Genomic DNA, 18106 nt, shown 5'->3' on the forward strand with positions numbered 1-18106 from the left:
CACTCGCTGCTCCTATTCTCACTAACTCTAAATGCTCAAAAAATTATGTTGCCAAATCATTTTTTAACTAGTTTATTGAAATTAAAAAAAGACTTATAAAACTGAAGAGGAACGCTTAAGAGAACTTTACAGAAAGCAACAACTTGCTAACAAACAGATTAGGCAGTCAATTGGAATTGGACAGTTTGCAATCCTATAACACACATGTGGACTCCTCAGTCTCCTCTTGCCACGTACTTTAGAACCACCCCAAAAAGAATCCTATAAAAATTGCTTCAAAGCCCCTTTTGCATTGCAATAGTGCAGCAAACCACAAGTAAACAATCTCCTGTTAACCTGTTATTTCAAATATAGACTGAAAAGGCAACAGGCAATTTTGTGCAATTCCATTTTAACAAACTTTGAAGTTGAAATATCAAATCTACACAGTGCTGTCCCTTCACAGAAGGCAGGGAGCTGCTGGGTCATCATGTAGGGAGGCGTCCCCGGCTCTGTAGGCTGTGGAAGTGGGCTTCCTTCAGGATCTGGTTGATGTGGAAGTAAGGACCTTGGCTTAGTGCAGACTGCTCGTGGAAGGGCTGGGAGGAGACAGGGCTGGATCCTGCAATCCTGGGGTTGAGGCTGGACTCTGCTCTGTCGGGGCTGTTGATGCTGCTGCTGCTACAGCTGCTGCTGCTGCTGCTGCCGCTGTCGCTGCTGGAGGACTGGGACACACAGAGGGTGAACAGCACCATCAGACACTTCCTCCTCACCCCACAGGCCTTTAGGACAAACCCCTCCCTTGCACACTTCCAGCCCGATGGAGTGATTGCATCCACCTTGGCACGGACAGGTTGTTGTTGCCCACGGCAGTGTCACAGAGCTGAAGGGACAGCCTGCACCCGGGGTGCAGTGACCTCCAGGGTGCTGGATTCCAATCCTCCCCAGTTAAAGCCTCAGCTCTGTCCCCAAGCCCACATTTGCACCAGTGCAGTTTGCTGGGGCAATCCGAGAATTGGAAAATAAAGAACATTCCCAGGGAGCTGCAGTGCCAGTGCAGGCAGGGCAGGGTTGGCACTGGAGGTTTGAGGGGAGCACCATGCAAAGCTCTTTCCTACAAGGCAACCCCAAAGTGAGATCTGAAGCATCCAAAGCAAGAGCTGTGAGAAACAAATGCACACAAGACCCACTTTAAGTCTTTGAACACCCTACCATCAATACTCTCCTCCCAGTTAAACACTCCATGGCAGAGTTAGCTGGAAGTGTTCCACAGCAATTCCACACCAATTTACTCAACATGGCAGTGAAAGAGCAACAGGCACTGAGGAATTGCTCATGCAGGAAAAAGAACTCAGCACTGACTGGGATAAGAGGCCAGGGCTCATTTGCCAGCATTTAGGACAACCACATTTCATGGGAATGGCTGGAAGAGCATTTGCCATCATCATAAGGGATTCAAAGACATAAAACACCATTTAAGGGCTGCTAAGGAAAGGTTCCATTAGTTCCAGTTTTAGTTTGTGTGATCTGCTGGTCAGGACCTGCAAATATCTGGGTGAGTCAATCAGCAAGTGGCTACTCTGCCACCCCATAAATGATTCATAAAAGCAGACAGAGTAAGTGACAGCAGCTAAAAAAATCGATATTTTTGTAAGGATTAAGCCACACAAGTCACAGCTTTGTGGCCACATCAGAAGAGGACAAATTTCACTAAATCCTCAGGGATTTACCAGTCAGCACCACTTCCACAAGGGCTTCACCTGGAGTAAATCAGGAATGGTGCAAACTGCACCCAGCACTGTGTGTGTGTGTGTAAATCAGGAATGGTGCAAACTGCACCCAGCACTGTGTGTGTAAATCAGGAATGGTGCAAGCTGCACCCAGCAGTGTGTGTGTAAATCAGGAATGGTGCAAACTGCACCCAGCACTGTGTGTGTAAATCAGGAATAGTGCAAGCTGCACCCAGCAGTGTGTGCGTGTGTAAATCAGGAATAGTGCAAACTGCACCCAGCAGTGCGTGTGTAAATCAGGAATGGCAGAAACTGCACCCAGCACTGTGTGTGTGTAAATCAGGAATGGTGCAAGCTGCACCCAGCACTGTGTGTGTGTAAATCAGGAATGGTGCAAACTGCACCCAGCAGTGTGTGTGTAAATCAGGAATGGTGCAAGCTGCACCCAGCACTGTGTGTGTAAATCAGGAATGGTGCAAGCTGCACCCAGCAGTGTGTGTGTGTGTAAATCAGGAATGGTGCAAACTGCACCCAGCAGTGTGTGTGTAAATCAGGAATGGTGCAAACTGCACCCAGCAGTGTGTGTGTAAATCAGGAATGGTGCAAGCTGCACCCAGCACTGTGTGTGTGTAAATCAGGAATGGTGCAAACTGCACCCAGCACTGTGTGTGTAAATCAGGAATGGTGCAAGCTGCACCCAGCAGTGTGTGTGTAAATCAGGAATGGTGCAAGCTGCACCCAGCAGTGTGTGTGTGTAAATCAGGAATGGTGCAAGCTGCACCCAGCAGTGTGTGTGTGTAAATCAGGAATGGTGCAAGCTGCACCCAGCAGTGTGTGTGTAAATCAGGAATGGTGCAAGCTGCACCCAGCAGTGTGTGTGTGTAAATCAGGAATGGTGCAAACTGCACCTAGAAGTGTGTCAGGAGTAAATCAGGAATGGTGCAAACTGCACCCAGCACTGTGTGTGTAAATCAGAAATAGTGCAAGCTGCACCTAGAAGTGTGTCAGGAGTAAATCAGGAATAGTGCAAACTGCACCCAGCAGTGTGTGTGTGTAAATCAGGAATGGTGCAAGCTGCACCCAGCACTGTGTGTGTAAATCAGGAATGGTGCAAGCTGCACCCAGCAGCATGTCAGGAGTAAATCACACACCCAGGAGTGTGTCAGGAGTAACTCACACCCCCAGCAGCGTGTGCAGTGCCCAGGGAGGCACTGGGGATGTTTGGGTAGAACACAACCCTCCCCCCGGCCCTGATCCACCATCGATCCTGACCATCCAACCCTGACAAATCCCTTTGTTTTGCTAAGCACCAAAAACGCTGCAGCGCTGTGGGAGCACAGCAAGCCAAGCCAAGGGCCCCGGGCTGCGAGAGGGGAGAGAAAAACACAGCGGGGTGATTGCCCAGGGAGCAGAGATGGAACCACGGGAGCCAGCAGCCCCTCTGCCCACACCAGAGAGGGAGAGCCCCGGCAGCACAGGCAGAGCTGGGGGTGCTGGGCAGCGCAGCACAAAGGAGAGAAACCCACCGCACAGGACACTTTGGTTCCTTTTAGTCTGCGCTCCTTAGTGGGCTTCGTTACAGCCACCTTCTGCAAATCAAGGTAAAAATCCAAATGAGAAGCTGGCCTGGCTCGCTGCTCACGTTTCACATCTCAACAAACATTTCCCAGCTGTTAGCAGTGAGGGTTTTGTGCATCTCAGAGCTGACGTGCTTCTGACACCTCAGGCTGGTGACAGAGGGGGCTGCTCAGACCCTCTTGATTTCCAGCTCTCTAAGGCAAAGGTTCACTGGCACCCCTTCATCGCTGCCCACGCCACATGGAGCACCTACCATGTCCCCAGGCTGTGGTGCACGCTCTGAAACGCATTTGGACTACAATCAGACAAGAAAAGAATCCTTAAAGTCATCAAGTCAGCAAGACAGGCATCAACAAAGCTTTACAGGGGCAAAGAACAGCAGCCCAGTGATATTTATGAATACTTCAGTTATCAAAAGGGCATCTTCAGGGTTTACTGGGCTCATTAACCCTTAGCATCACACTTCAAGTTTTAAAACAAACAAATGTCCCGTTGAATGTGCAGATCTGGGACAATCCCTCGGGACAGGAACTGCAGAAGGAGCCACTCGACCCCTGCTGCTCTCAATGCCTTCAAGAGGAGTTTAACAGAGCCACGATCTGGTTTCAGTCAGAACTGAAGAGCAGCCCTTCCCTGGATAGTGGGGGACAAGAACTTTGATAACTTTGATTTGATCTGTGCTAGGAACCCAGCAGTGTTTCACTCCTGCCCAGAACAAAGAGGAACTGTGAGAAATTGGGGTTTGCAGAAGTTGTTCAGGAAGGAAAGGGTCAGCCAGAACACTCAGACTCGCTTCCTTCCCTGGGAAAACCAGAGCAAAGGGCTTGCACTGGGGACTGCCCAGGCTGCAGAGCTCAGCTGGGAACCTCAGCACTGCCCTTGGAGGATCCACTGCAATCCCAGCATTGTCCTTGGATCCACTGCAACCCCAGCATTGGAGGATCCACTGCAACCTCGGCATTGCCCTTGGAGGATCCACTGCAACCCCAGCATTGTCCTTGGAGGATCCACTGCAACTCAGCATTGGAGGATCCACTGCAACCTCAGCATTGTCCTTGGAGGATCCACTGCAACCTCAGCACTGCCCTTGGATCCACTGCAATCCCAGCATTGGAGGATCCACTGCAACCTCAGCATTGCCCTTGGAGGATCCACTGCAACCTCAGCACTGCCCTTGGATCCACTGCAACCCCAGCATTGCCTTTGGAGGATCCACTGCAACCCCAGCATTGGAGGATCCACTGCAACCTCAGCACTGCCCTTGGATCCACTGCAACCCCAGCATTGTCCTTGGAGGATCCACTGCAACCTCAGCATTGGAGGATCCACTGCAACCTCAGCATTGGAGGATCCACTGCAACCTCAGCATTGCCTTGGAGGATCCACTGCAACCTCAGCACTGCCCTTGGATCCACTGCAACCTCAGCACTGCCCTTGGATCCACTGCAACCCCAGCATTGCCTTTGGAGGATCCACTGCAACCCCAGCATTGGAGGATCCACTGCAACCTCAGCATTGTCCTTGGAGGATCCACTGCAATCCCAGCATTGGAGGATCCACTGCAACCTCTCCTGGCCTGATCTGGGGACAAGCAATGGATTTCTGACCAAACACAGCTGAGCTCCTGGAAAAGGGAGGACAGGCTGAACAGGAAGGGCAATTCCATGGCAAAGGCTCTGCCTTGCTAATGTTTAACCCTGGCTGCAGCTGCAGCCCCGAGGCTGTGCCTGGCCAAGGACTGAGCCCAGGGCAGAGGTTTCTGTCACCTGTGAGTGGCCTCTCCAGAGCACCAGGAAGGGCACATCCTTACAGCAAGTGCCCAAAAAGCAGCACTGATGGAGACTGAAGAGAATCTGTTTCCATCCTGGGGAAGCTGCCAGTGCTGCCTGTCCTGGGTGAAAGGACAATGCAGAGGCAGAAAACAGCAAATCCTCTGGGATTGGATGTGATGTGGATGAGCAAATCAGGGACTGAGGGGTAACATCACAGAACTGCTCAGGTTTGCATTGCCACTGAGGAAAAACCTCCCTTCACCTCATCCTCCACAGCAAAATGTGCAAGACAAAAATAATGGGAAGAGATCCTGGCAAAAACCACTGTTTGATTGCCATCAGGTTTAAAGCACTGCCTGAGTGCCCATCCTGAGGCTGTGTTCTCAAAGAGGCCTCACTCTGCAAGAGGGAACAGTCAGTTTGAACCAAAACAGCCCACAGGAACCAGGACTTTGGGTAATGTTTCACAAAAGCAGGTGTGCAATGCCCTGTGATGAAAAGCAACTCTCCTGTGCTCTTGGAAGTCCCAGATTGCTCCCATTCCCCTTTCCCAGGCAACATCCCAAATCCAGGGGGATTTTAACCAGCTAGAGGTGTCTTTGCACACAGCAAACTAAATGCAAGTGTTGCAAAGTGGCTGAGATGTTGCAAGCAGCACCAATGGGGAGCACTCGTGCACAATGAGCACAAGGATTTCTCCCCTTGGCACTGGAAGTCCTTAACCAAATGTTGGAATAACACAGATTTAATCTCGTGGCTTGAATTTCTGGGCATGCTCAGCTGAGGCATCTGACAAGAAAAACAAGCCAAAAAAAAAAAAAAAACAAACCAAAAAGCAAAAAAAGCTCCATTCATCAGGAGAAAACATTGGGAATTCTGTTCTGTGCTGTTTGAGAAGCTGTGCCCACATTCCTCCCTGCCTCACCCCAGGGTTTAATGAGTTAAAACCAGGCTTTAGCAGGCAAGTGCATGCAAGAAGCAGGGTCTGTGTTAGGCTGAGCTGTTCCAGGGCTGCTGTCACCCCTGGTGTGTGGCACTGCCAGCCCTGCCCCACCACCAGGTGCTCACACTGCAAGCAAAGGTGCTGCTTCTGCCACTCACCATTTCCTGATATCCTTAATTTCATTAGTGCCACACTAAATCCGTGCCAAAGCTGCTTTGGCTTTACCTACCCTACACACACCGAGGGCTCTGACCTGTGGGACAATGATCCAGGGTCAGCTGGCACAAAGCAGGCTGCTGCTCCCAAAAACCCCAAAATGCAGAGTTTCCCTCCTGAAAGCACAGCAGCTTTCATCCTTCCTGATGGAGAGCAGCTCTTAGGGCATTTCCAGCATTCCTGTCACTTAATCTACTTGTCCAGGTTAACAGAGAGTTTCCCTCACAACAGGAATGTAGAAATATCCATTTCCAGATTGTAAAAGAGCTCCAAGTTACACAGCAAATAAATATTTTCTGTGAAGTACAACTAAAAGTTAAATAATTGAGCTAATTCCCTCACAACAGGAACATAGAAATATCCATCTGAAACAATTTACAGATTGTGAAAGAGCTCAAAATTATACAGCAACTAAATACTTTTTGCAAATTACAATCAACAGTTGAATAATTGAGCTAATTCCCTCACAACTGGTATGTAGAAATGTCAATCTGAAACCATTTCCAGATTGTCAAAGAGCTCCAAGTTACACAGCAACTATATGTTTTCTGTTTTTCAATTAACAGTTGAATAACTGAGTTAATTCTGTAATAATTCAGACTGTAATTGCTCATTACAATCCACCTTCAAAGTGAGGAGGCTCTGAAAAACTGAGGATATTTCCAAAACCTTCAAAGAAATTAATGTCATTAACTTCAGAGTGCTCTGCACCCTTTTCCCATGAATGTTTTACAACACAAGGACGTGGCTCACAGTGAATTTTCAGGTGATTCACCCAGGTGACATCTGGCAGCAGTTGGGAAATCAGCAATTTATTTTTTTTTAATAAAAGAAATCTCAAATTGCATTGAGAGAACACATGTCTGGTGAGGGGTAAGAAAACAAGAGTTTATCTCACATCCAGCAAAAAAAAAAAAAGGAAAATAGGAGAAAAAAACCAATGAGGTTTGAGTTTGTCTTGCTTAAACTGAGCAGCTCTACCAGAGCATTTTTTGCACATCAGATAAGGCCTGCCTGGAACGTGTTTTGTCTTTCTCCCACAAATAATCACCTCCCTGCGAGCCAAGGCAAAGCTGATGGTCAGGCACAGTGAGCACAGGGACAGATCCCCCCAGCTCTGGGCACAGCTCAGCCCAAACCAAACCCAAACAGCTGGAAATTCTTTCCCTGGGTGCTGCAAGGCAGGATTTGAAATTTCCTCCCAGAAATATTCAGGCCAGGCATAACCAGGCTCACTGGGAATGCTGATTTCCAAACTGATTTCAATCTCTAATGTCACCAAGCCAAACCTCACGAGCTCAAACACAAAGCTATGAAATAAAAATGAAAATAAATGCACAGATATTGAAATGCAGCCTGGGTTTGGCTGGGAAGGCTCTCACCTCAGTGTCCCACGAGTCCTGCAGGACAGAGCTCCTGGTGCTACGTTTGCTCTGGGGAACGTGACCATCCTCTTCAGGGCCGTTCCTCCTCCTCTTCCTGCAGGGACAGGAAATGAGCAGTGAAAGAAAGCTCACTGAAAGCTCACTGAACAGCTCATTGATCCACTCCTGTTTGTCCTCTGAATGCACCCAAAAAGGGCAGGGACACCTGATAAATGAATGCAGGGTGTCCCCAGCCCCCGAGGTGCTGTGGGCTCCCACATTCCCCAGAGAAAGGATCCTGCTCCTCACAAGATGTTTCCTATCAGTTTAAGGGATGGGGATTAAAACCATCCTTCAGAATAAACTCATTTAACAACTGCCAGCCTTGCAGGTGTAGAAATAATCCCTGGGCTCAGAGTGACACCTGACAGGCTGGGGACAGCCCTGGGACGAGTGGCACTGAGCACATCTCCAATTATTCACCTGCTCTCACCACCCCACAAGGACTCTTCAGCCTCTCCCCTCTGTTTGGAGTCACATTCCAAAGCAACCACATTTCCCAAATGAGGTTTTGTCAGGAAACATCTTGTGGAAAACAAACTCTTCCCTGTCTCTGATGGATTTCCCACCCTCTCATGGCACCTTGCACTGTCTGGCATGGTGGGTGCAGGTTTTAACTTCATTTTTATCCAGATCTTTGCAGGCATTGAGGCAAAGCAGAGTTGGGAGGAGGACAGGGCTGATATTCCCGGATTGCAGGAGATAAAACCTCAACGACCAGGCTGGACAGGAGCTGGGACAAGCTGGGGCAGAGGGAGGTGGCGCTGGGTGGCACTGAAGGTCACTCCCAGCCCACGATTGGTGATTCTGTGCCACCAACACAGCGGCAGCTGCTCCCCAGCAGCCTCCCAGAATTCCCACACAAACATCAAACGATTCCTCCCCGCCCCACAAACACGACGAGTCAGCCAGGATGCAAAAAAACACGGGATGGAGCCGTTCTGGTGTGCCTAAAATTAACCCGTGCTCGGATGAGTCAAAACACACTCGAGGGAGGCATTCATAGGTATTTATAACCGGCTCCTCTCCGTGCAGCAGCCTCTGGCCCACGCCTACAGCCCGGAGCTGCCTCGCTGCTCCCCAGCCCTCAATGGCAGGCACTGGACGCTGTCCGTCTGTCCAGGATCGCTCTTTGGGGAAGGGATTCTCCTCTGGAGCCTCTGGCTCCTTCCTTCCCCAACCCCTGCGGTGACCTCGGCAGCTCGGACGGGGCTTGGGGCACCCTGGGTGTTTGTGCCCATGGTAGGGGGAGCACAGGACGGGCTTTGGGGTTCCTTGCACCCCATTCCCCAACTCCACAATCCCCCACAGCTCCCACTCGCCCCACGATCCCTCAGCTTCTCCCCCACATCCCTCATCTTCCTCCCCACATCCCATGGTAGGGGAAACACGGGACGGGCTTTAGGGTTCCTTCCACCCCATTCCCCGACCCCACGATCCCCCTCAGCGCCCACCCGCCCCACAATCCCTCAGCTTCTCCCCCGCATCCCCTCACCCTCCGGAGCGCCCCCAGCCTCCCCGACCCCCGCAGCCCCACTGAACCCTCCGAGCGCTCGGTGTCCGCTCTCCCCTTCCCCTGAGCGCGGCCGCTCCTTCCCCCGCTCCCTCAGGCCTCGCCGCCCTCACGCACCTCTGTCTCGCTCCCCGCTCGCTCGGCAGCGGCTGCCGGCAGCTCATGGCGGGCGGGAGCGCGGCGGGGCGGGCGGAGGGGCCGCGCTGAGCGGGACAGGCCGCGCCGAGGGGCGGAGGCCGCGCTGAGGGGCGGCAGCGCGGCCCTGCCCGGCCCCGAGCGCCGCTTCCGCCGCGTCCGCCGCTTCCGCCGCCTCGCCCCCGTGACGTCACGGCGTGCGCCGGGGCGGGGGCCGGGACATTGTGACGTCACAGCGCCGCCGCGCGGGCGGGCTTTGTGACGTCAGCGGGGCGGTTCCGGTGCCGGTACCGGCGGTAATGGCGGCGGGAGCGGCGGGGACGGAGCTGTGCCCGCACTGCGGGCGGTCCTTCAAGCGGCTCCGCGCGCACCTCCCGCACTGCAAGGCCGCACCGGCAGCACCGGCAGCGAGCCCCGGGCCGGGCCCCGGCAGCACCGCGCGGCCCGTCCCGAGCAGTGCCCGAGGTTCAGCGGCACGCCCGAGCCCCGCCAGCGCACCGGGAGCGGCGCCGCGATCGAACCCTCAGCCCTCCGCCACCAGCGGCAGCGCCCCGGAGCCGAGCCCAGCGCCGCATCCCCGCCCGGCCCCCGGTACCGGCCCTGCCTGCCCCGGTACCGACCCCGCCGCCCCCGGTAGCGGCCCCGACGCGGTGCAGGACGTGGCCCGCAGCCTGGACCTGCACCCCGAGGAGGTGGAGGATGTGCTCCAGAGGCTGCGGGAAGGGGTCAAGGTGGTGATCGAGAAGCACCGAGCCAGAGTGGTCCGGGAGAAGGAGCCGCGGAGCCGCGGGGAACGGACGGAGCCCGGCCCCGCTCCCCGCAAATCTGCCCCGAAATCGCGGAGCAAGGAGGCACCGAGCCAGGGAGCCGCGGGGAGCGGGAGCTCCAAGGGAGGAAAAGGCGGCTTAAAGGCGACAAAGACACTGCGAGAGCCCGCCGAGAGCAGCGACAGCCCCGGTGACCTCGTCCAGCAGAAGGGAAGAGACAAAGCCCGAGCAGGAGCGGAGCGGGTGCAGATGGAAACTGGGGTGGGATCTGAGCCCCCCGTGTGTGCTCTGCACCCCCGGAGCCTCCGGCTGGCACCGGCGGAGCCCATCGGAGCTCACGGCTGGGGAACAGCCGGGAACGAGCTGGGGCTGCCGGGGCTGCGGGGGACGGCAGTGCCCGAACCCACCGTGAGCACAGCCCCGGGGCTGGCATTGCAAACCCAGCCCGTTCCGAGCCCGGGCACAGCCCCGGGGCTGGCATTGCAAACCCAGCCCGTTCCGAGCCCGGGCACAGCCCCGGAGCTGGCATTGCAAACCCAGCCCATTCCGAGCCCGGGCACAGCCCCGGGGCTGGCATTGCAAACCCAGCCCGTTCGGAGCCCGGGCACAGCCCCGGGGCTGGCATTGCAAACCCAGCCCGTTCGGAGCCCGGGCACAGCCCCGGGGCTGGCATTGCAAACCCAGCCCATTCCGAGCCCGGGCACAGCCCCGGGGCTGGCTCTGCCCCTCACACTCCAAACCCAGCCCAGGCCGAGCCCAGCTCTGCCCCTCACGCCCCAAACCCAGCCCCTCTGCTCGGCCCGGGGCTTGGAGTGGTTTCCAGAATTGTATCCTGAGTCAGGAGGGCTCAGGATGTTTCCAGGGAATCGTTTCCACGAGGATGTGAGGATCACGGTGGAGACAGCCAGGGGTGGATTGGCACAGGGGCAGCAAGGTAATGAAAATCTCCCTGCTGGGATGTGCTGGAATGGCAGAGGGAATGGGAGAGGAGGGGCAGGGAATGCTGGGCTTGCCCAGGGAAGGATCCAGGAGAATCCAAGGAGCTTTAACTGGGCCTCCTCCAGCCTGCAACACCAATGGGTGATGTTTTTATGGAGTGTTGGGCTGATGGAGCCCAAATATGTGGGAGGGGTGATTCCCTCTCCTTTTCCCAGCCCACATTGCCCATCCCATGCCAGCACAGAGCCCTCGTGCTGTGACCAGGCTGTGTCACCCTGCAGGTCCCCTCGCCGACAGGCCCCTGATGGAGGTGAGGCTGGGCGAGCTGCACACCTGGATCAGCACCTGCAGCTTCTCTGCCCAGGGGCTGCTGGGAGCAGTGCAGAGAGGTGAGAACTCCTGGCTTTTGGGGCACATCCATCCCACTTCCCTGGTTAACTTTGTTCAAATAGCCAGCCTGGATCTTGACAAAGCACAAATCATGGAGTGCTGGAAGGGACCAGAAGGATGATTCACTGCCATTCCCTGCCTTCCACTGTCCCAGGTGGCTCCAAACCCCATCCAGCCTGGCCTGGGGCACTGCCAGGGATCCAGGGGCAGCCACAGCTCCTCTGGGCACCTGTGCCAGGGCCTCACCCCTCACAAGGAACAATTCCTTCCCATCCATCATCCAACCAATCCCTGCCCTCTGGCACTGGGAATAAACAAACAAACCTCCCCAGCACTTTGGCTGAGTAAAGTCCCAGGGAAGCAGTGACTTCCCAAGAGCAGCCCATGATTTACCCCTCTCCTTTGTCTCCCAACAGCCTGGGGCAGTTACTGTGCCAAGTACATCCACGTGAAGCAGGGGGGACCTGCTGGAATCTCCATGCTCCTGGCTGGCTACTGCCTGCTCAGCTATGGCTGGAACTATCAGCACTTCAGTAAGGCTTCCTGTTTCAGGAATTCTTCCTTTTGCAGCACTTGGAAACACTGTTTAGCATCCCTGTTAATTAAAGCTCTGGATCGGTAAAGGCTTCCTATTTCAGGAATTCTTCCTTTTGCAGCACTTGAAAGTCTGTTTAGCATCCCTGTTAATTAAAGCTCTGAAATAATTGAAATAATTAAATTGTTTAAACACTCCCCACTTAATCCCAGAGCTCAGAGAGCAGGATTCTCTAGGTGGGCAGAGGAATTTGGGTAATAAAAGTGCTGATAGCAGCTGCTGACTCACAGCTTCTCCCTGGAGAGCACGAGGATTGTCAGGAGCACTTGGAAGAGCCCACACAGGGGCAGAGGGAGGAGATGTTCCAACAAGAGCTGCATTTCCTGACAGATTACAAGGAATTTGGTGGTCGGGTGGTTCCAAACACAGAAACAGAGAAGCTGCACTTGGGCTGGAGCTCCCAAGCAGATCCCTGTGCTGACCCTGGATTTTTTTCCCTCCCATTTCTTCCAGAGCGGCACCGCTGGAGAAAATACCACTGAAGGAGCTGGAGCAGCAGCCAGGGAACAGCCCCAGCTTTGGGGAGGCAGCAGAGCAGCCAGGAGCAGCATCCCAGCAGGCATTCCCAGCTGCAGGGGCCTGGCTGGGGCTGCAGCTGAGGAGGAGCTGCTTTGCAGGTCGGCTGGTGTGGCACAGAGGTGACAGGGACAGCCTGTGCTCTCCCCTCCGTGGTCAGGCAGCTTTAACAGTGAAATGAGAAAGCTTTAGAGGCACCTGAGGGATCTGTGGGGGCAGGAGAGCTCCTGGAGGCTGCAGAGTCCCAGATCCCCTGTTTGGGACAGGAGACAACACCTTGTCCTGAGCTGTCATTAGAGATTATGTGACAATTCTGCTGTAGCCGAGTGCACTTCAAGCCCAAGAACCATTCCCTTTCAATTCAGAGCTGTGCCTGGCCCAGCCCAGTTTGTACTGGTGGGACTGGCCAGGACCTGTGTGAAGGCACTGGAGCAGCAGCTCAGACCACAACACCCCAATTCTGGGGAATAAAACTCCATGGGATGAGCTGTTGTGCCCAAAGGGCAAACCAGGACAGTCAGCAGTGCTAGTTGGAGCCTGCCATCCCCAGACATGTCTGGGAAAGGGTTGCTCATGTTCCAGGCATGAAGGGCAAAAAAAAAAAAAAAAAAAAAAAAAAAACGGAGCCAAGAATTAAAAGTCTGAGCTCTTTATTCTGCAGTGCAGTAGTTCTGTGACAGAGGTGCTGCACCAAAAACTCTCTCACCAGCAATAAAAACCTGTGTGGATTTTCCTTTCCTGCTCGGGTTGTGATCTCAAACGTGGTGCTTTGTGCTCCTTTCCCAAGGGATGAGCACATCCCCGCCTTCCCTGTGCCCAAAATCCTGGCCCCAGCCAGGCCTGCGCCCTTCACACCTTGGCAGTGCTGCTGCTGCCCTCAGCCAGCTGTGCCAGGGGAGCAGCCAGCTGTGCCAGGCCCCGATTGGCATTGCATGCAGTGCTTTCTGTGCTGTGAGCTGTGCTGGGCAGACCCTGCTGGCTGTCCCGGTGCTGTGTCCATGGTGTGTGTCCTCCTCCTCATCCTCCTCCTCCTCTCCTGAGCTGTGTGGAGCACTGCAGTCACTTTCCCAGCAGCATTTCCAGCTGAGTCCTCCTGCTCTGGCTGGCACAAGGTCTGGCTGATCCTCTCTGGGGGCACAGGGAAGGGGTTTGTGCTGGATCAGCCCCTGCCACATCCCCATGTGTTCATTTTCACCCCATTTCCAATGGAATGGGGTCATGGAACAGCACCCTGAGAGTTCCAACTACACCAAACCTCTGAGCCACAGGGATTTGTTGTTCCCAGGGTTCTCACCACTCAAATCCCTTCCCCTGCTGGTTCCCACCCCAGCTCCAAACCCCACAAGGAAAACACACATTTCCAGTCCAAGAGGCTGTTTGGGAGCACTCTGAGCATCCCCACAGCACCTGCTGCCCCTCATCCTCCCCCCACGGTGACACCACTGCTCCCAGCCCTCCCATTGCCCAGAATCTCTCACCTTGGAGCAGGTGCCTGCCTGCAGCAGGCTCTGGGGGCTCGGGGGGCAGCCCCTGGTGTCCCACAGCTGCTGGGTGCCACGTGCAGGTGGCTCCTTGGCTGGCACGTGCTCACCTCCCCCGTCCTCTGCAGCAGCCAGGTCCCTCTGTACCAGCCCCCATGGGCATCCAGCTCCCTGGGGAAAGGGGGCAGAGGGGGGGCAGTTGGCATCTGCTGCCCCACAGGAGCTGGGGGGCAGCTGGGGCATCACCCCCATGGGCACAGGGACAGCAGCTTCACCTTGGATGGGTCTGTGCTGCTCGGCATCAGCCCGGCCTTGAGGCTGGAGGGGACACAGAGGACAGGCAGTTACTGCTTGGGGTGTCCCCAAACCCCCTCGAGGCTCCCCCAGCCCCTCAGGCCTGTCCCCAAACCCTCCTGAGGCTCCCCCAACCCCTCAGGGCTGTCCCCAAACCCCCCTAAAGCTCCCCCAACCCCTCAGGGCTGTCCCCAAAACCCTCCTGAGGCCCCCCAACCCCTCAGGGCTGTCCCCAAACCCTCCTGAGGCTCCCCCAACCCCTCAGGGCTGTCCCCAGACCCCCCTAAAGCTCCCCCAGACCCTCAGGGCTGTCCCCAAACCCCCCTGAGGCCCCCCAGCCCCTCAGGGCTGTCCCCAAACCCCCCTGAAGCTCCCCCAACCCCTCAGGGCTGTCCCCAGACCCCCCTGAAGCTCCCCCAGCCCCTCAAGGCTGTCCCCTGCCCACCCACCCCTGCCCCTGCTGTCACAGCAGCCCAGCTCAGGTGTGGGGTTTGGTTAATTCCGACCCTTTGTGTCCTTGTCCCTGACCCTGCAATGGCCACAGCCACCTCAGAGAGGGGATTTTACACCCCCCAAACCACACTCCAAGCCCCCCCAGTACATACTGCACGAATTTGCACTTGGGTCCCTCGGGGCAGAAGCCCACCAGGTAGTTGGCACACATCACCCTCCTCATGTGCTTGTACTTGCACAGGGGACCTGCCGGGCACAGGGGACACGAAATTGTGAGAGCTCTGCTTTCCCTGCACTCCTGAGCCCAAATCCACCCCCTCGGGTCGTGGGCACCAGCCCCATCCCTACTGGGCACCCCCTGCCCACTCTGCTCTGTAGCCATGATATTGTCTGAAAAATACTTTTCTTGGGATTTTTCCTCCTGAGAAGCTGGGAGGCCTCAGGAACAAAATGGAAACATTGATTATCTGCTGCTGTGGATGCAACAGGTGCATCTGGGATTGGTCTGTGTGGTTGTTCCTAATTAATGGGCAATCACAGTCAGCTGGCTTGGACAGAGAGTCCGAGCCACAAACCTTTGTTACCATTCCTTCTTTTTCTATTCTTAGCCAGCCTTCTAATGAAATCCTTTCTTCTATTCCTTTAGTATAGTTTTAATATAGTATATACCATAAAATAATATCATATATATCATAAAATAATAAGTCAAGCCTTCTGAAACATGGAGTCAGATCCTCGTCTCTTCCCTCAGCCTGGGACCCCTGTGAACACGGTCACACTGCCCCATCCCCTCTGGGCACCCCCTGCCCACCCAGCCCTGCCCATCCCCAGCTCACCGTGCCAACAGAAGCCTCGGTCGTACCAGGGACAGCGCCCGGTGCTGGCGGTGGCACCGGCGTGCAGGAAGGGACAGTCCTTATTGCTGCACTCCCCTGTGGGGACAAGGCGTGCGACACTCGGGACAATGCGGAGAGAATAAATCCCGCCAGGATGGGCTGGATCAGAGGAATTGGGGTGCCCTGGGACAGCCCGGTTTGGCTGGGATGGGGGGGACAGCGACCCTGGCTGTGTGACAGTGGCACTTCTCCCCGCAGGCAGGAGGTGGCATCAGCCGCTCTCTCCAGGCCAGCCCCGAGGGATGGGAAGGGGTTCCCTGGGATGCCCAGCCCCGCACCTACCGAACCTGGAGTAGAAATAGCACTCGGGCACTCGGCTGGCATCGTAGCCGTGCAGGAAATCGCAGCTTTCACCTCTCTTGCAGAGCCCTCGCAGCCAATGCTTGCACACGGCGGGCTTGGTCCTGCCGGGCCGGGGGTGGCCCTGCACACCTGGGACAGCCCTGTCACTGCCAGCCTGTCCCCAGTGCCCAGCCCTGGCACTGCCAGCCTGTCCCCAGTGTGCCTGCACACCTGGGACAACCCTGGCACTGCCAGCCTGTCCCCAGTGTCCCTGAACACCTGGAACAGCCCTGTCACTGCCAGCCTGTCCCCAGTGCCCAGCCCTGGCACTGCCAGCCTGTCCCCAGTGTCCCTACACACCTGGGACAGCCCTGGCATTGCCAGCCTGTCCCCAGTGCCCAGCCCTGTCACTGCCAGCCTGTCCCCAGTGTCCCTGCACACCTGAGACAGCCCTGGCACTGCCAGCCTGTCCCCAGTGTCCCTGCACACCTGGGACAGCCCTGGCATTGCCAGCCTGTCCCCAGCAATGCCCAGAGCCAGGACAAAAACCAGCCAGGTTTTGCGGGAGAGCAGCAAGAGGAGAACCCCAAAAGCTCCCACAGCCCCAGCACCCCCCAAAAACGCCACAGCCCTGTCCCCAACTTACTGTCCACCCCCGGGAAGGGCAGGGGCTGAGCTCTGAGCTGCTCCACATCAGCCTCCGAGTCCAAGCTGATCCTCTCCATGCCAGCCACCAGCTCCTGCATCATCCCTGCTGCAGGGAGAGCCCAGCAGGGGAAGGGGAAGAGGGAAGGGGACTCCCCAGGGAAAACACAGCTCTCCAAAGGGAGCACCGCGCTCTGCAGGTCCCGGCAGCCTCCCTGGGCCCCAGCAAAACCCTCCTCTTCCTCCTCCTCCTCCCCAGGCAGAGCAGAACCAGCCCCAGCAGCCCTGCAGTGCTGCATTTACAGGGGGGAGCTGCCCACATCTGATCCCAATTTGCAGCCCTGATTTTTGCCTGCAGCCCCAGCTGGGGAGCTCAGCCCCGCTCCCCTCTCAGCCTCCCCACTCCCACATCTGCTTCTCCTCCAGGAAAGGGGCTGGGGCTGCCTGGGGGCTGGGTTAACCCCTCACTTGGAGGCCTTACACAGAGACAAACACGGCCAGAGTGCTGGGATGGAGCGTTCCAGCAGCACGGGGTGGGTGCTGGGTGTGTTTGGGGTGCTCTGGGCACAGCAGCACCAGCCCCTGCCCTGCTCTCCAGTGCTTGGCATGACAGAGCCACAGCCCTGGGCTCCTGGAAGGGGCCACACCTTTGCATCCCAGCAAATCACGGAGTGGTTTCTTGTGGAATGCTCCTCAGAGCCCTCCCTGTTCCATCCTCAGGCAGGGAACTTCCATCTCTGTGTGCACTTCACCCCAAGAACCATTCCCTTCAAATTCAGAGCTGTGCCTGGCCCTGCCCAGTTTGTACTGACCCAGTTTGTACTGGTGGGACTGGCCAGGACCTGTGTGAAGGCACTGGAGCAGCAGCTCAGACCACAACACCCCAATTCTGGGGAAGAAAACTCCATAGGATGAGCTGTTGTGCCCAAAGGGCAAAAACTCTTTGCCGTGAAAGCTATGGGGTTTTCAAGGGTGCCAGGCTCCAGTGGCACATTCTGGGCACGACCAGGTCTCTGTGGGTTTGCTGGAGCCCACCTGGAGCAGGATTTATCCCTGGATTTATCCCAAAGCTCCATCCCTGGCTCAGCCCCGGGGCTGCCACGGCCCGTGGAGCCCTGCTCCCATTCTGTCACTTGCCATCAGAGCACTGGACCAGCACTGTCACACTCTGCCCGTGGGTGCTGCAGGGTGCTGGGCACCCACTGCCCACCGTATGGGACACCCTGGTGCCACCCTAGAAGTGTGACCATGTTCACAGGGTTCAGGGGTCCCAGGATGAGGATCTGACTCCATGTTTCGGAAGGCTGATTTATTATTTAATGATATATATTATATTAAAACGATACTAAAAGAATAGAAGAAAGGATTTCATCAGAAGGCTGGCTAAGAATAGAATAGAATAGAAGAATAGAATAGAATAGAATAGAATAGAATAGAATAGAATAGAATAGAATAGAATAGAATAGAATAGAATAGAATGATAACAAAGGTTTGTGGCTCAGCTCTCTGTCTGAGCCAGCTGACTGTGATTGGCCATTAATTAAAAACAACCACATGA

At 55.5% G+C, this 18106-nt stretch overlaps 3 protein-coding genes and 1 long non-coding RNA gene across 5 annotated transcripts; 1 reads left to right on the forward strand and 3 right to left on the reverse strand.

Moving 5' to 3' along the window:
- Positions 1-56: 56 nt before the first annotated feature.
- Positions 57-9503, reverse strand: VCF1 (VCP nuclear cofactor family member 1). 2 transcript variants are annotated; one of them, XM_026798802.2, is made up of 4 exons: positions 9273-9503; positions 7601-7697; positions 3236-3298; positions 57-704 (listed from the first exon to the last, which is right to left on the reverse strand). In XM_026798802.2, exons 1-4 carry the CDS (start codon positions 9317-9319, stop codon positions 468-470), a joined length of 444 nt encoding a protein of 147 aa, XP_026654603.1. In that variant the 5' UTR covers positions 9320-9503; the 3' UTR covers positions 57-467. The 2 variants fall into 2 exon arrangements, with proteins under 2 accessions (XP_026654603.1, XP_026654604.1); XM_026798803.2 differs by lacking the exon at positions 3236-3298 and having other exon boundaries at positions 9273-9496.
- Positions 3305-6154, reverse strand: LOC141731244 (uncharacterized). Its single transcript, XR_012583264.1, has 3 exons — positions 4680-6154; positions 4510-4648; positions 3305-4153 (listed from the first exon to the last, which is right to left on the reverse strand). It is a non-coding gene; the product is annotated as an uncharacterized LOC141731244 (long non-coding RNA).
- A 19-nt stretch (positions 9504-9522) lies between the features above and the next one.
- Positions 9523-14013, forward strand: MTNAP1 (mitochondrial nucleoid associated protein 1). Its single transcript, XM_005496730.3, has 4 exons — positions 9523-10991; positions 11278-11385; positions 11803-11919; positions 12435-14013. The coding sequence occupies exons 1-4, from the start codon at positions 9590-9592 to the stop codon at positions 12461-12463; spliced, it is 1656 nt and encodes a 551-aa protein (XP_005496787.2). The 5' UTR covers positions 9523-9589; the 3' UTR covers positions 12464-14013.
- A 207-nt stretch (positions 14014-14220) lies between these two features.
- Positions 14221-16652, reverse strand: CPSF4L (cleavage and polyadenylation specific factor 4 like). Its single transcript, XM_074555361.1, has 5 exons — positions 16550-16652; positions 15904-16053; positions 15562-15657; positions 14779-14971; positions 14221-14296 (listed from the first exon to the last, which is right to left on the reverse strand). The coding sequence occupies exons 1-5, from the start codon at positions 16650-16652 to the stop codon at positions 14221-14223; spliced, it is 618 nt and encodes a 205-aa protein (XP_074411462.1).
- Positions 16653-18106: the final 1454 nt, after the last annotated feature.

Source organism: Zonotrichia albicollis, chromosome 19 (assembly GCF_047830755.1).
Source record: "Zonotrichia albicollis isolate bZonAlb1 chromosome 19, bZonAlb1.hap1, whole genome shotgun sequence".
In the NCBI taxonomy this organism is placed as follows: domain Eukaryota; kingdom Metazoa; phylum Chordata; class Aves; order Passeriformes; family Passerellidae; genus Zonotrichia; species Zonotrichia albicollis.

Excerpts from the sequence above, each read along its gene's own strand:
- VCF1 (XM_026798802.2), bottom strand. The coding sequence starts at position 9,319 with ATGAGCTGCCGGCAGCCGCTGCCGAGCGAGCGGGGAGCGAGACAGAG. Across the intron at positions 7,698-9,272 it reads GAGCGGGGAGCGAGACAGAG|GAAGAGGAGGAGGAACGGCC; the intron begins GTGCGTGAGGGC and ends CTGTCCCTGCAG. Across the intron at positions 3,299-7,600 it reads AGGACTCGTGGGACACTGAG|AAGGTGGCTGTAACGAAGCC; the intron begins GTGAGAGCCTTC and ends CTTGATTTGCAG.
- CPSF4L (XM_074555361.1), bottom strand. The coding sequence starts at position 16,652 with ATGATGCAGGAGCTGGTGGCTGGCATGGAGAGGATCAGCTTGGACTCG. Across the intron at positions 15,658-15,903 it reads CTATTTCTACTCCAGGTTCG|GGGAGTGCAGCAATAAGGAC; the intron begins GTAGGTGCGGGG and ends TTGTCCCCACAG. Across the intron at positions 14,297-14,778 it reads CAGGGACAAGGACACAAAGG|CCTCAAGGCCGGGCTGATGC; the intron begins GTCGGAATTAAC and ends TGTCCCCTCCAG.
- MTNAP1 (XM_005496730.3), top strand. The coding sequence starts at position 9,590 with ATGGCGGCGGGAGCGGCGGGGACGGAGCTGTGCCCGCACTGCGGGCGG. Across the intron at positions 10,992-11,277 it reads ATTGGCACAGGGGCAGCAAG|GTCCCCTCGCCGACAGGCCC; the intron begins GTAATGAAAATC and ends GTCACCCTGCAG. Across the intron at positions 11,920-12,434 it reads CTGGAACTATCAGCACTTCA|AGCGGCACCGCTGGAGAAAA; the intron begins GTAAGGCTTCCT and ends CATTTCTTCCAG.